Source organism: Vicia villosa, linkage group LG2 (assembly GCF_029867415.1).
Source record: "Vicia villosa cultivar HV-30 ecotype Madison, WI linkage group LG2, Vvil1.0, whole genome shotgun sequence".
In the NCBI taxonomy this organism is placed as follows: domain Eukaryota; kingdom Viridiplantae; phylum Streptophyta; class Magnoliopsida; order Fabales; family Fabaceae; genus Vicia; species Vicia villosa.
The window spans coordinates 198,215,256-198,231,058 of record NC_081181.1 but is presented as its reverse complement, the minus strand read 5'-3'; the positions used below and the strand labels follow the sequence as shown (position 1 = coordinate 198,231,058).

The window sequence follows — 15,803 nt, the reverse complement described above, 5'->3', positions numbered from 1 at the left end:
CAATGTCTCGCCGCGGTCGAGGAAACCATCCCGAAAATTGCCGGAGTCAACCATCTCCTACACATTCTCAACAATCATCCACCTCCTCCGGACATCCACCTCCTACTCCTACATACGTTGCAGCTCCGGTTGTTCGTCCACCTGTTGCAGCGCCGTTTGTTCCATTTGTTGCAGCGCCGGTTGCTTCCTTGAGTTCGGCTCTGATTTCCATCGAGAGCCTGACTGCCGAACTTAAACAGAAGGCTACTCTAGAGTCGGCTCCGTCGTCTCAGAAGGCAGTTAGGTTCCCTAACCGACCTGGTTACGGTCAATTGGGAAGGAAATTTCAAGTTCGTGCTAATCATTTTCAGTTGCGAGTGGCTGATAAGGATCTACACCACTATGATGTAAGTATAGTTTGCTCATAAGTTTTTTTGTTGTTGTTTATTATGTTGGTAAGTTACAATGTGGTATGGATTTCTAGAGGATCAGGACTTTCTAACCTGTTGCAGCGTCTCCTCCATCGTCTTCATCCGATTAAATAAAGCGAATCGTTCTTGTTTGTTATTTTTCTTCTGTCCAGACCTTATTTCGGAAGTGCATTTCCGAATTCCCCTAAGGGGGGTGAATTCGGAGATGAACTTCCGAATTCACCAATTTTCTGAAAATTAACCTTATTTCGGAGATGCATCTCCGAAATCAATATTTTTCATTAAAATATTCACCTTTTCGGAGATTCATTTCCGAAAACACTTTTTTTTCCAATAAAAGTACGTTTTCGGAAATGAACTTCCGAAACAAGGGGTATTTTTGTAAATTCGTCAGAGGTGACCAAGAAGGTTAGGAGGTTGGTTAAGAAATTTTCCAAAGTTTTTCAAGACATACACATTTGTAAAATTTTTGTGAAGTACTGTGCGTTTTCTAAACCAACAACAACTTTGATTTTCAACTCACGTTCAAATGAAACCCAAACTCTTATAATAAAATATTTCATTAATTTTTTTTATATGAAACACTTGAATATTATAACTTAACAACTATGTGACTCCACCAACAAAAGATGTGCCATAGTTTTTATTTAGGTGCAAAGAAGAAAATTTGGTGGGCTGTTGCTAAATATCTTCACACTACTAGAAAATTCGCTTTTAGTAACCGAATTAGAGATCGAAAAGGCTTAAAAATCAATCACTAAAACGTTTAGCGACCGATTTAGCGACCAAATTAGTGATATACTGTTTACAGTGATTTCTGGTAAAAACAACCGCTAGTCTTTCAAATTGAATATTTTGGTAACTTACATGATAGACTAGATTGATCCTAGGACACGTGTCTAACTTTTATTACACTTACGGTTGAATTCATGTTCTGATTCTATTTCGCTTGACAAAAATATTGAAAGTTTCTCTAAATGTTATGACTATTTGAGAATGTGAATAAAAGTAACTTCGACTGTAAAACTCTAAATGATTAAAATAAAGGTTCAAATTGAAAGTTTAAAGGAAAGTGAAAAACATATAAAATGATTCTGAAAACTAAAGACTTTGACTGGAAAAGTAAAGGAAATTGAAAGGTATATAAAGAACTCATATTGATAAAGTAAAATAACTTTGAAAGATAATGATGGTGTTTCTTATACGTACATTCTCAGCAAAACTCTTTTCTCTATGCTGGTACTTTGAGTGCATTTGAGTGATTTTTGTACAAAGTGAACACCCCGAATTCTAACATTAAGACTCCTATTTATACTAATTCGACCCTAACGGTCTTCCTAAAGAAACATGCCACGTTTGATGTCTGTATGATCCTTTTGAGTAATAAACTTCCACGCGTCTTCGACGAATGACTTAGTCGATATCGAATAGAAATCATCTCTGCTAACAAGCACCAAGTCTTCAACGTCTTTCTAACAAAACTTCAAATTCGAATTCGCCAATGAACAATTTTATTTGAAATCTTCTATTCCTAAAACAACTTGGGCCATTGTTAGACTTCATTCAAATGAAGCCCAAAACCACGTAACAGAGTTTTCCTCTTCGACTCAGCTACTGTCGTAAAAACTATGAAAATTTTATTAAAAATTAAAAATTAAAAGAGAATTAAAATCTTTCAAAAAATAGAAAGGAAACAGCAACATAATAAAGAGGATTAAAAATAGAAAAAGAAAGAAAAAAATATTAGTGACCAAAATTTCGGTCTTTAGTTTTTGTATATAAATTAAATTGTTTATAAAAATATTTTTCGTGACCGATTTAGTGACATTTTAAAATTGGCTCATGAATATCAATTTTTGGTGGTTAATTCGGTCACTACAGTGACCGAAATTTTGGTCACAAAATTTTGGTCTCTAAATCGGTGGATGATTTATTTTAGTGACCGATTTAGTGACCTCTTAAAATTGGCTCATGAATATCAAATTTTGGTGGCTAATTCGATTACTAAATTGGTCACTAAAAGTGAATTTTTTAGTAGTGTCGTAGAAGCTCTCTAACAATGTAACAAGAATCTTTGATGGTGAAGAAATCAATATACTAACAAGATTATCATTCTAATGTATAAGTTAATGAAGTGATAGACGTAACTTTCAAGAATGAATAAAAATCGTATTTGTTATGATACATACACTACTATAATATATTTTTTAACGACATCTCTGTCAAAGAAACAACGAGGTATAATGCTAAGCCACGCCATCTTTTTTTTTTAATCAATAAAATTTTATTATAATTCAAAAACAAGTTTAAGTACAAGAGGTGATCAAACTGATCCAACCAAATCTAGGTATCTAGCTATATCAAAAGCTTTGCTATACTATCTCTATACTTCCTATAACTCCATCCTCTATGTATAATAGCTTCCTGTATACTATGCACAACTTTATCAACAGGCTGTGGAGTACCAAAGCATGCATCATTCCGGAACTTCCAGCATTGATACAGAGTTTCAGCCGCAACCATCTTTTATTATTTATAAAAATAAAAAACCGCATATTTCCTCATTTTTTAAATATAACCGAAGGGAAAAACAACTCAGCACATGCTTCGAATCTTAACAATTGCAGTTTATATTTTTATTTGTTTATATAAGTGTAAACTAAATGGTTTAACCCTTCAGTTTTCGATATAACCGATGGATAAAATAATTAGACTTTACTATAAAAGCACTCGTTAAACAGATTTTTCCCTAATTCTTACTTATATGAAGTCGTCCCAAACTCGCATGCATCATTCTTTGGGATGGATTACAAGACGGAAAATATATTCAATGTTCTTCTATATTGAACAAAATATTTTTTTCTGTCTCACATAATGGTGTTGATGTTGTTGTTGTATTTTTGGAACAATCCTCAGTTAAAGAAAGGAGCTCAATCTTTCAAAGTACTTAGTTGATAGATTGCAAGTGCAGAAAATCATTCTTGCTTCAACTTACACAAAGAAGGAAGTTCATCCTTTGAAAAGTTAAACAATGAAGGGGGCTTAACCTTTGAAAAGAAAATTTCTCATTGTTAGAACATACAACTTATCAGAAGATGTATATCAGCGAAGATATTCAGTAATAAGAGCAACTATTTGTTGTAAGCAATTTATTTTAATATTCTGCGTAAACAATGTAATTTCAAAGAAAAAAATTATTCACCTTGATTTTTGTCATAACTGAGGTGATAGTTAAAATAAGAATATAATTTACCTCGATTTTCTTAGAAAATCGAGGGGTATAATATTCAAATTTTACTATAAAAACTCTCGTTAAACAGATTTTATCCTTATCCTAACTTATAGGTAGCCGCCCAAAAGAAAGGAAATATTTACTACTGTCCATTTCATGAGTTGCTACTACAAAAAAATATTTTTGGGTGGATTTTCCATGAAAAATTTTGATCTAGAAATGCTTAAGAACTTGGGAACAATGTATTTTAAAATTATGTGTAATCAATGTAATATAAAAAAGTTTATTCACCTCAGTTTTGGATTTGAACTGAGGGATATGTTATGCTTTTTTTTAAGGATTTTTAACGGCCTTAAACAAATCTTTGTAGTTCATTTAATGATTATCAACGCTCAAGACTCTGATATTAGTGATCCGCGTGAAACCTAAGAAATATCATTATATAAGCATGCTGAATATTAACATTTCTAACCTAAATGAAACATGAAGTGCTTGAAACCTAAAGATGCTTTAAAAAGTTGTCTGTGATGGATTGCAAGAGCAGAAACTTATCATTGTTATCTCATGACAAAACATCAGTCTTTTACATCCTCACAAACACTCCACCCTTTTTCTTTTGTTCATATATGAACATTGCTCACATAAATGTAAACATTATTTTTGCTCTATTTCTTCCACAGCTGAACAAAAAACTTTATCCCAAGCTTCTAAAATTGACTTTTGGAGAAAGGTAATGAAAACTAAATTTTGTGCTCTGTCTAAAAACCATATGTTTCTATTGTTGAACTTCTTGATGGCGAGACAACTACCACTACTAATCCTTCATTGGTATACAAGCTTCACATTGAAACAATAAGGTAATATATAAAGTTTTACTTTTCATGGATCAAAATAGACAAATTGTTAGGTTAGGACCCCCCATAATTTCACATAGTCACCACTAGCTCTTGATTATCACAGGAGTACTTCTTCCATCAAGGAATGGGCCATGATCGCTGATGCAAACGGATACATCAAAACAATGAAGTTCCCATAGAGTATTTATTTATCCCACAAGAAAGGAAAGGAAAACACCGAAGAAAACCTATGAGGGAAAAAAAGGTCTCGCGACCAAGAGAAAGGGTTAAGGAGTCAGTTACGCAAGGGGAAGGTATTAGCACCCCTTACGTCTGTCATACTCGACGGGATCCACTATTGTTGTCTAATCAAAGGGTGTGAAACTAAAAGTATAAAGCTTAATGCTAAAAGGGAATGCATGTAAAAGAAAATATGGGGAAAAGATGAAAGATTTTACAAAGTTGTGTTCGCTTAAGCCCCGCGACCTAATGCCTACGTATCTCTTTCAAGGAATCAGAGCGCTTTAGTTCGACTTAAAAGTTTTGGTTTGTTTGTATTTTTTAATGAACTATTTCAACTTCATATTCTACTACGGCTCGACCTTTGGAAACTCACGCAATTGTTGTAGAAAAGAATTATCATGTTCTTAAAGGCAAAAGAAAATTGAATTGGTTGGTGTTTTAAGATGGATGTGAAAGAGAAAGACTAAACAAAAGGGGGTCTCAATCCAATAAGTTGTCATGCTTGTGGATCTAAAGTTGAGATAAGAGGGAGAACTACCTATTATTGTCGTGCATGGATATCAATCCTAAGGTCTATATGATTCATATTAAACAAGATGAAATCACATTCCAAAGGGAGCATGGCATCAACACAAGAAAGAAGTAAACACTTCAAAGATAAGAGACAAACATCTCAAAATAAAGCAATCAACACTTGAACAAGTAAAGAAAACAATTTTTAAACATCTTAAACAAAGTGTCTAAACACAAAGAGATAACCACCTCAAGCAACAAATCAATTACTTAAACAAGTAATAAAAATAAGTGAAGATAAGAAGTAAACACTTCAAAGATAAGAGATAAACATCTTAAAAGGAAACAATCAATACTTGAATAAGTAGAGAAACAAGTCAAAGAAGTGATGGTTAAACAACCACATAAACATGTTATGAGAACTTATCTAAATAAACATAAAGTTCTGATCCTATCATGTTAAAGGCATAATCATGGCACTAAGGGTTAAGAAGAATAAGAAATTACCTAACTAGGCAAGAGATGGAGCAAAAAAGAAAATAGAGGCCACAACTTCGATCATAGTCAAGAGCATACATGGAAGAGAATGAAAAAATTATATACCTAAGTCTTACATTCTTTGGGATATCACAAATTGCCATTAAGAGGTTACATGTTAACAAACATCACCTAATTTGAGTAAACATGCATGGCAAAAGAAGAATAGAACTTAAACAAGTTGCAAGTATGGACCTAAGTCCTAAACAAAAGGTAATCATCAAAGGGAAGAAAAATTTCACTTAAGTAAACACCAAGTTATGTTAAAAAAATCCCTAGGGGTTATGCTTAGAAGGTATGGACCTAAAAGCATCAAACAAAAGCAAACAAGTGCAAACTAGCTAGTAAGATTTAATGTATCATGTGCTTAACCTAGCATAGCAAAGGGGAGTGAAGTGAGGTGAGAGGGATGGAGGGACATAGGAGTCAGTAGCATACACATCATGAACTCAACATCATCATGTAAACATGCTTGAGGAAGAATCATCATCAAAACACACAAGCAAAAGCAAATCAACAACCCTAGATGGACATAAGTTCTCTTGAGATGGTTATCTCATTTTATTTTGAAAGTGGTTACTTACTTGTTTGTGTGCTTGTGTGCTCTTCCTTTTGAGATGGTTATCTCATACCTTTGAAATGGTTACTTTCTTGTTTGTGTGCTTATTCTTTTGAGATGTTTATCTCATAGTTGTGGAAGTGTTTACTTCTTTTTCTTTGCTTATGTCATGTTCCCTTAGGACATGATTCTACTTTGTTTGAGATAATTTATTTAGACCTTAGGCTTTTATCCATGTATGATAATATTAAGTAGACTTCCCTTTCATCGTAATATTAGGTCCACCATTGCATGACAAGTTTAGGACTTTTAGTCTCCCTTAAATGTTCCATCCCTCTTTTGCATCATTTTTCTTTTCAACTTTGAAAACACCTAATAAAGGATGATGTGAATCACACTACCATGAGCCTTAAGTAATGGAAATAGCGAGTTGGTACATTCTCTAACATACTCTTCTTCTATTCATAGTCTTTTGTGTGGTCAAAATCACAAAACTTTTCCCATAAAAAACACACACACAATAATTCTTCTTAAGATACTTAATAAATATTGACGAGAATCATACTAAAACTAGTCTTAAGCAATGGAAAAAATGAGCAGGTGCATTCCCTAAACTTGTCCTTCTTCTATTCATAGTCTTTTCTGCGATTCAAGTCTCAAAACCCTAAAAAGTAGAGAAAGGTGAGTATCCTTGCATTGGGATTAATTCATAAATATCTACATAAAAAAATACCAATCAATTCAGTTTTCTTTTAGATTAGCCTGGTTATGTAAGAACGTGTTAAATCCTTTCTACGACAATTGCGTGAGTCTCCAAAGGTCGAGCAGCAGTAGAATGTGAAATTAACATCGTTCAATAAAAAACACAAACAAATAAGTTTAACACAACTTTTGTAAAAACTTTTTTCTTTTACCCGTACTTTCTTTATTTTCTTTTGCATGCATTTCCTTTAGCATTAAGTTTTAGACTCATAGATTTGCGCACCCTTAGATTAGAACAAACAAGAGTGGATCCTGTTGAATACGACAGACGTGAGGGGTGCTCATACCTTCCCCTTGCGAAACCGATACCCTTACCCTTCCTATTGGTCATGAGACCTTGCTTTTTCCCTTTTAGGTTTTCTTCGGTGTTTTCCTATCCCTTCTCGTGAAATAAATAAATATTCGATGACGATTTCATTGTTTTGATGATTTTTCCAATTGCTTAAGCTTTGTGCATTATTGCTTTGATAGTTTAGTTATTTTAAATTCAATTCGGTTAAGTTTGACAAATTTAACGATTTAGTTCAATTATTTTAAATTCAGTTTGGTTAAGTTGGACACTTTGATTCCTTTAGAAATACCCTAATCCTAACACAAAGTTTCACCGCCGTCTATTTCCTTTTGGCCCGACAAAGAGCCTCTCAACATGAGAGAGAGAGAGATTTCCTTTTGGCCCGACAAAGAGCCTCTCAACATGAGAGAGAGAACGACTCTATCAAGCCGGGAACGCTCCCATTACAGAATTCAAACTCTGCCCCCAGACCCGGCCCAAGGGGTAGGCAACCTAGGCCACCGCCTTGGGCCTCCAAATTATATTTTTTTATTTTTGTTTGTATTGATCAAATTGCATTACACTTTAATTAATACCCTCTGGATTGCGTACAGTGGTGTGAAATTGCTAACAAAAAGTTTTAAAATAAATAAAAGAAACGATTCCCAAGAAAAAAAGTACTCCAGGATAGAAAAAGCTTTATAGGCAAGCTTTGATACATGATACATATATAGGCAAGCTTTATTTGATCCGAGGATAGAAAAATTTATCTAATTTTATTAAGGTGAAAATAAGTAGCCAACAAGAGCCTAGCTAAATCAAAAGATATAATAGTTAAATTTAAAATAAGTAAAATTTTACATAAGACCAATTTTTTTTCAATTAACGTCCATTTTTTTTAATTAACCTTGGATAAAATGAATCTATCATCGATTAAAAATTATTAAATAAAATTGGTTTAAACTTTATATATATATATATGTATATATATATATATATATATATATATATATATATATATATATATATATATATATATATAATTTTATTTTAAAATTCGCCTCAGGCCTCGAAACGCATTGGGCCGGCCCTGTCTGCCCCAATCTCAGCCACCACTCTTTTCTCTCTCTAAACAAAATTCAAACATTGACTTAGTGAAATCACGAAAGTAACTGAAACTACCATGGCAATATCAAACAAGAGTGACGAGGTACAAAACCATGATCCCAAATATATCATAGAACATTAGAATAACAAATTATCATGTCATAAATATTCATAACTAATGAATCACTATAATTATACAGTAAAATTAATCAAATATCTAAAAGAAAATATACATCTCCTCTCAATAAATTTTAAACGGTGCTTCAGCTCCTTCCAACCCTTACCCCACAATAATAGATGAGAATAACTAACTAAATAACCACATCAATTTGAAACCGCAAATTTCTCATGCAACATTCATCTTCCCACGTGTGACTTCAATGCCTTCACATGCCATTCACACGTGTATGCTCATCAATGTCAAACCTAGAATTATTGCAACATTCACTCACCTAACTCTTTCCAGTAATTTGATTATTCCTTTGAGACTCTTCACCTTCACCTTGAAGCTTCTTAGGGAATATTTCTTCACATATCTCCATGAACGCTTCAACAATGACTTGGTGGTGACACTTCGCATTAAGCTGAAGAAAACATTCAAGAAGCTCTTCAAGATCTTTCTCCGCGTAGATCTTTCTCTCCAATATCATTTGAAGTATCGAGTTTCGGAAATCATAGTATGGATCCTCAGACTCTTTCTCAATGGCAATGCTATCGACGAGTTTTGTACCTGAATTTAAAATTGTATTGTTGTTGTGATGAGTAGTTTTGGCTTCACAGACCGGACTGGAAGCCAAAACTTTATCATCATCGTCGGCGGTGGAGGCGGAGGAAGTGGCGCCACTAGGGTTTTTGTTTTGATTTTGGTAGATAGAGATTTTAGGTTTTAGGGAGGGCTCAAGGACATTAGAGGGTTTTATTTTGAGGCAACCGCAACTTTTGTTAGATGAAAAGAGTGTTCTGAAGAACTTTTTCTTCTTGTTGATGTTGAAAGACATTAACGTTGTAGCTAGAAAGGAATTTGAAAGGACTAAGGTTTGGGTTTGGACAAGAATTTAAGGTGAGGAATTGAGGATTGGGAGTTTCTTTGTGAGATGTTTGTTTAATATGAGAAAAGGTTTTTAGCAATGTGGAGGGGTCGAGGGTACGAAGCCCATAAATTTTGACCTTTGAGGTATGAGAGTAATCATTTGAATTAATTTTCACAAAATATCCTAACTATAAGATCCTTATTTGCGTTTATTAAGGGTGACGTTATTTTATGGAGAATAATTTTAGGAAAATTTGTTGTGTTGGTAAAAGGAATTTGGCCGGATTGTACTTTATTAATTAGTTAAATTAATTCAAATTTAAAATAAGTTTAAGTTGTGTTTATAGGAAATTAGTTTTAAGAAATGGTCCATGTTCAACTTTATTCCATTATCTTAGCACTTCTTTAAATATGTGAACCTTCTCTCTTCAAAAAAAAATCATAAGGATGGGCTTAATGATTTTGAAAGCTATTTTTCATCCCAACCTTGTGCTAAATGAGATGCACATCTGAAAATTTGAAAATGTCTCTCGATACATTCGAAGATACGTCTCCGAACGCAATAAATACTATTTTTTAATTAAAATTTAGTTTGGAGATGTCTCTCTGAAATTAGCTTTTGTCCTAAAAAAATCAAACAACCCCCACGTTTCTTAAGAAAATTACACTTCAACATTTGTATCCTATAGCAACGCCTAATTTTTGGGAGTTAAAAATATTATTCCCATAGAGAATAATAAGCAACAAATTTTATATTTTGTTGCGGTAGCTTATTTAATTTTTTGTAAATTTTGTGCAACGGCTCAAAACCGTTCTTGTAGAGTATAAAGAGAACGACATCTTAATATAAGAAAATCCATTGTTCTTGAAATCTCTTTTTTACCCTCCTTTGGAATATTGCCTGACACGTGGATGTGCTCTTCTACTTCCTTCCAATTTTCCACTTTTTGTTTCCTTCTTTTACTACCTTTCCAAAACAACTTTTTCTACCTTTTCAAAACAACTTTTCCTCTCTATCATGTCCTTTCTCCTTTTTCTCATGTTCATTTACTTTTTTTCTCTCTCTCACACGTTCTTTTCTTTTTCTCTCTTTCTGAGACTTCTTCCTTCTCCCACTCCTTACTATTCTTTTTCCTTCATCCTCTTCTTCTTCCTTCTCCCTCTCCTTCTTCATTGTTATTATTGAGTTTCAAATAGATTCGATTTTGATTTTGATTTTGTGTTTGTTGTTTCAGGTTTGGTGGTTTTGGCTCACATGGAGGGGGAAGCTTCGCCGATAGTGCGGTTTCTGGTGGCTCCACGTGCGGTGTCTCAGTGTGGAAATAAACCCTGGGAAGATGTTCACTATGTTTCATATTGTGTTTCCTTCGTGAAATTTTAGATTTATACGGTAAGCCAGTAGTGGAAGGTACGAATCACAACAAAGCTTTGGTTCATTTGTTTATTTATTCAGCATCTCTAACATTGTTTTTATGATTTTCGTTTGGTTCCGAAACTACGAACATGACTTATCTGAGAATAAGGTGAGCATCTTCTTCTTTAGATCTGGAGTTTTTTGTTGTTACTAAGTGGTGATGAAGAGGGTTTTGATGTTCTCATTTTTTTCCAGATCCAATGCTTCCATGGCTTAGGGTTTGCACTGTTTCTTCAACAAGTTGTTAAGAAGATAGTGGGTAAGTTACATTGTAACGACATAGTTTTGGGTTTTGTTTTGTTTGTAGTTTCTGATTTTTTATATGCAGTACTTGGTTTTAGGGTTTTAGAAGTGATATTTATTGTTTGATTCTATGAACATAACTACTTTGTTAATTGTTAATTCAATTGGGTTATGATTATTCAGATGATTTTGACTTCTACTCATTGATTGTTCTGATGGTTTTATAAAAGAAACTATTTTTCTTCTTTTTCTATATGTAAATCATTTGTCTTACAAATAAAAATGACACTGCAGCATCGGCTATGGGGTTTTTGACAGTGTTTCGGTGGTAGTTTCGTGGGAGCGACAATGCGGAAAATACTATATTGCTTCATGTTATAATATTATTTATCGTCTAATTATGTTGTTATTATTTATGAAAATGTTTTTTTATCTGCAGGCTCTGATTATTAACCTGTTACTTCTGATAAGTTTTAGTATATGATCCGCTGTCGCGCACGGATCAAAAACGAGTATTTTGAAAATATAGTGTAACGGTAACGACAACTCGGATATCGTTCTCACAAGGATTCTTGTTTCGTTACTAACTAATATAAATGAAATTGGGGGTTTATGGTTTTAGAATCAATTTATAAAGTAGAGTAAAATAAGTGATTATCAAAATAAGCTAAACGGCTAATCCTACTGATTCGGGTTCCGACTTATCATCGGTTATAATAACACCAATCCCTAAACGGCTTCGATCCTATTCGATTATGAGATTAATCAGACAAGCGCTTATCAAAATCATACGAGTTATGTTCCTGTTTACCGAATTAAGCAAACGGTTAAGAATATGACGAGTTAACGAATTAAGCAAACGATAAAACGCAATTAAATTTAGGAACATGCATACAATCGAATTTAATCAATTCTATCCTATGAACAACAATCGAATTAAGCAAACAATTGTAATCAAATTAAGCAAATGATTTCATAGAAAAGAATTGAATAGAAATCGAATTTAAATTAGTATTAGAATAACCTCAAAGCAATGGAACCCATAAGCAGCAGGATTTGCCTTCGGGAATTAGTTCTTCATTCTAATCATGAAACCAAAAGTGAAATTTGTGGCAAAAAAGGTCTCCCTATTCTAGCGGCTCCCAACCCTTATAAAACAAAATAAGGTTTTCTTCTCTACTAACTCAAACTGGGTCAAAAACATAACCCAAGCCCATAAACTAATGATCCAAAACTAAATAAAACTAATGCTGCAGCTTCAAACGAAATTCTGGAAAATATGCGCTCCGAATATGACTTTGACTCCAACACGAAAGTTGTAGCTCTTTCTCTTAGCTTTCCGGCGATTATTAGAACGCCTCAATCGGATTCCCGGAGCTCCACTTATGATCATTTTAGTGCAGACTGCTAATGCTGAAAATTAAGTGCGAAAATCAAATAAAGGCAAAAATAAACTAAATTATAAAAACACATTAAAATAGAAAAATAACCAAGGTAAAGTAAAGAAATGCCTAAGTAAAAATATAGGAGAATGTGCATAAATATGCACTGATCAGTATATGATAAAACAATCGTACATAAGGTGTTAGGAAGGAACACAACATATAGTTTATTCTCAGCTAAAGAGAATGTAGTTTGTAGTATGGTTTATTCTCATATGAATATTTTCACATGATTGCTAAATCTACTATGAAACTGTTTCTATCTTTTTTTTTTCCATTAGAAACATAAGTTATAGGTGTTTTAACCTTGGAAATACATTATTTTTTTTCCAAAAGGGTTGGTGATTGTATTGTGCATAAAGGTGTAACTTCAAAGCTGTTAAATATTAGTTGAAGTTTCGTGCCTTCATTTTATCAAGTTAGCTGGAATGAATTACAAAAAAGCAGAAGAAACATGAAATTGCTCAAAAACAAGACTTCCAAGTTGGAATGGACATATGTGTAGTACTTTGTGGCACATCAAGTGAGTCATATGCTCATAATTTGCACATATATTTGTCATTCAACTTTCAGCCATCCAAAAATTCATCACTTCTTTGTTTCCAAATTTTCAGAAAAAAAGAGATTAGCGGATAAAAAGGTATTAACATTTGAGTTTGATTTTTATTGCCAAAATAAATTACGAAGTTAATGTTTGCTTTCTTCAGTCTTTTAATTTTGCAATTGTTATCATAACTTTATGACATTTGAGCAGGAGGAGGATGCTCCTGAGATAGAAGTAGGGCTGCATGGAAAGTTATTGACTTATAAATTCGGTCACCATGGAGGAAGATCTGCCCGTTCATAACCTTCGAATTGGTCGCGTTGAAATTAGTCACCAGGTATGAAAACCAATGGGATTCCACATAATAATATCAGTTACTTAAATTCATTTGAATCTATTTTATTGTGGTATTTGAATCTATTTGTAACAATACTCAACTCCTCAAAGTTGCTTTTTCAAATTATACTCAACTCCTCAAAGTTGCTTTTTCAAATTGTTTTTTTTTTCATTTGTTTCAAATGCTTTGTTCTATTTTTTTAGGAAATATTTTTTAGCTCTTATTATTTACATATTTTATAACAGGGTTGTATTTTAGTATTAAAAAATTTTGTTTTTCTTTTTTATATACATTCGTATTATATTGATTATTAACAGGATATTAAGTTATTGATCTAAATATTGATTAATAACGAGACATGAATTTACTGATCAAAATAATTTTTTATTAATTATATATTCAATTAATATTTTTTATTAATTATATCTTCAATTATTATTTTTCACGGGTAACCAAATATTTTTTCTATTAAAAAATATACATTTGAAATAAATGCGCGTTCCGTACCAGAACCCGTGCGAACGCATAGGATTACATAATATACGCTATATAGGATTACATAATATGCGCCACATAGAATATTATGTATATGTTAAGTACAAACTGAATCTTTCTTCCAGTTCTGCAGGGGCGGTGTCATGAGTTGATGTCATGACATTCCATCATAATTTTTTTAGCTTTTATTTTTTATTATATTTTTCATCTTCTATTTTTCACATATATTATATTAAAAAAATTTATTAATCTAAATGTTTTTACGGGTACCAGGCATTTTTCTATACATTTAATTAATTTTTTTTACGGTACCAGACATTTTTCTATACATTTAATTAATTTTTTTTACGGGTACCAAACATTTTTCTATTAAAAAATATACATCTGAAACAAATGCGCGTCCCGTATCAGAACCCGTGCGTCCCGTGCGGACGCACGGGTTTGTTACTAGTTTATTAACAACGGGTTAAAACCGTTCTCATATAATTTTTAATTATTTTAATAAAATATTTAATATATGACACCGTTCTCATATGTTATATAGTAAAAAAAAAATTTCTAGAAAAATTATTTGTTGCTGGAATCGAACAGGGGTCATCACCTACCATATTGTCTGTTATTCTTTTTTACTTATTAAATTAATTTATTTTCATTGAACGCTTACTTTTTCACCATTCCCTTTGGTTTCTTTACTAAACAAAATTCACTTAGCACCCCTTTTTGATAGAAATTCACTTAGCGCCATTCTGAATTTTCACAGTTCCCTCCCAACTATCAAAATAGCTCTCTCCTGTGTAATTCTTCTCATATACCTAACCCTAAAAATAAAAATTCAAAAAATTCTGTGAAATGGAACGAAGGTCATTTGCGTTTGTGGTGACAAACCCTAAATTTCTCTGTCTTGTGTTGTGTCGACTCCTTTTCTCCCATAGCAAATGGTAAACGCATCTCCATTTATCCTCCTCAATCACGCCACTTGTATTCTCCATCTCGCTTGTTCGCGTTCGTTTGCAACCTTCCCCTCCATGACATCATACTTTCCTCTCTTCGAGCGATGCAACTCTCCTTCTCAACTGTGATAGGTTTTCTGCTCCATTGTGATTTCTTCTGATTAGCGGTTTAGAAATTGGGGTTTCTGATTTGGGATTTTTGATATTCGGTGGCTTAGTTGAGATTGATGGTAGAGAAAATTTCCTCAATAACTTGTAGAGTTTTAGAGCTAAAATGCGTTGTTGGTTGAATTGCAGAGGTGTTACTGATTGATTTGGTTGTGTTATGCATCCTCATTTGACATTGAACCAACACCCTGTGTGCACTAGAGTGAGTCTTTTTGATATTTTTTTATGTTTAGTTAGTTTTTATTAGAATTATTTTTTCTCTCACTGTTATTCTTAAGGTGCTTATTGGGCTATCTACTGTTATTCTTAACCGGTAGTTTTTTTGTGTGTGGAGTTTTTCTACTGTCACAACCTATGTTGTGTTTGAAAGCCATAGCATGATCAATTCTGAAACTACCAAACATTGCATGTTTAGCTGTTGAAGGAGATCTATTTGTGAAGTTGTGTATGACATGTACTTATTTTGTGTTGAACCCAATATAGAGAAATTTAAGATTAGTTAGCTGGAGTGCTCTTAGCCCTTATCAAACTTTTTACATGCAGCTTTCTTTTTGGTGGCTCAACAGAATGAAGATTTATGCCTTTTGTGTCAAGGAATACATTGATCATCATCTACGTGGAGATTATAAGGAGGTTAGTTAATTTTATACATGATTTGTCTTTTTCTTGGGAACAAGATGAAGCTTCTATGTTAAGCAATGATTCAAAAA

General features: G+C 33.0%; 1 protein-coding gene and 1 long non-coding RNA gene across 2 annotated transcripts; one reads left to right on the top strand and one right to left on the bottom strand.

The window, feature by feature from the left end:
- Positions 1-8,608: 8,608 nt before the first annotated feature.
- LOC131647877 (transcription repressor OFP6-like) lies at positions 8,609-9,600 on the bottom strand. The gene has a single exon (XM_058917693.1). The coding sequence runs from the start codon at positions 9,466-9,468 to the stop codon at positions 8,923-8,925; it is 546 nt and encodes a 181-aa protein (XP_058773676.1). The 5' UTR covers positions 9,469-9,600; the 3' UTR covers positions 8,609-8,922.
- A 3,344-nt stretch (positions 9,601-12,944) lies between these two features.
- Positions 12,945-13,437, top strand: LOC131647876 (uncharacterized). Its single transcript, XR_009297988.1, has 3 exons — positions 12,945-13,122; positions 13,214-13,239; positions 13,354-13,437. It is a non-coding gene; the product is annotated as an uncharacterized LOC131647876 (long non-coding RNA).
- The last annotated feature ends 2,366 nt before the right edge of the window (positions 13,438-15,803 follow it).

Bases quoted from the DNA above. Each gene is read 5' to 3' on its own strand.
- LOC131647877 (XM_058917693.1), bottom strand. From the start codon at position 9,468: ATGTCTTTCAACATCAACAAGAAGAAAAAGTTCTTCAGAACACTCTTT.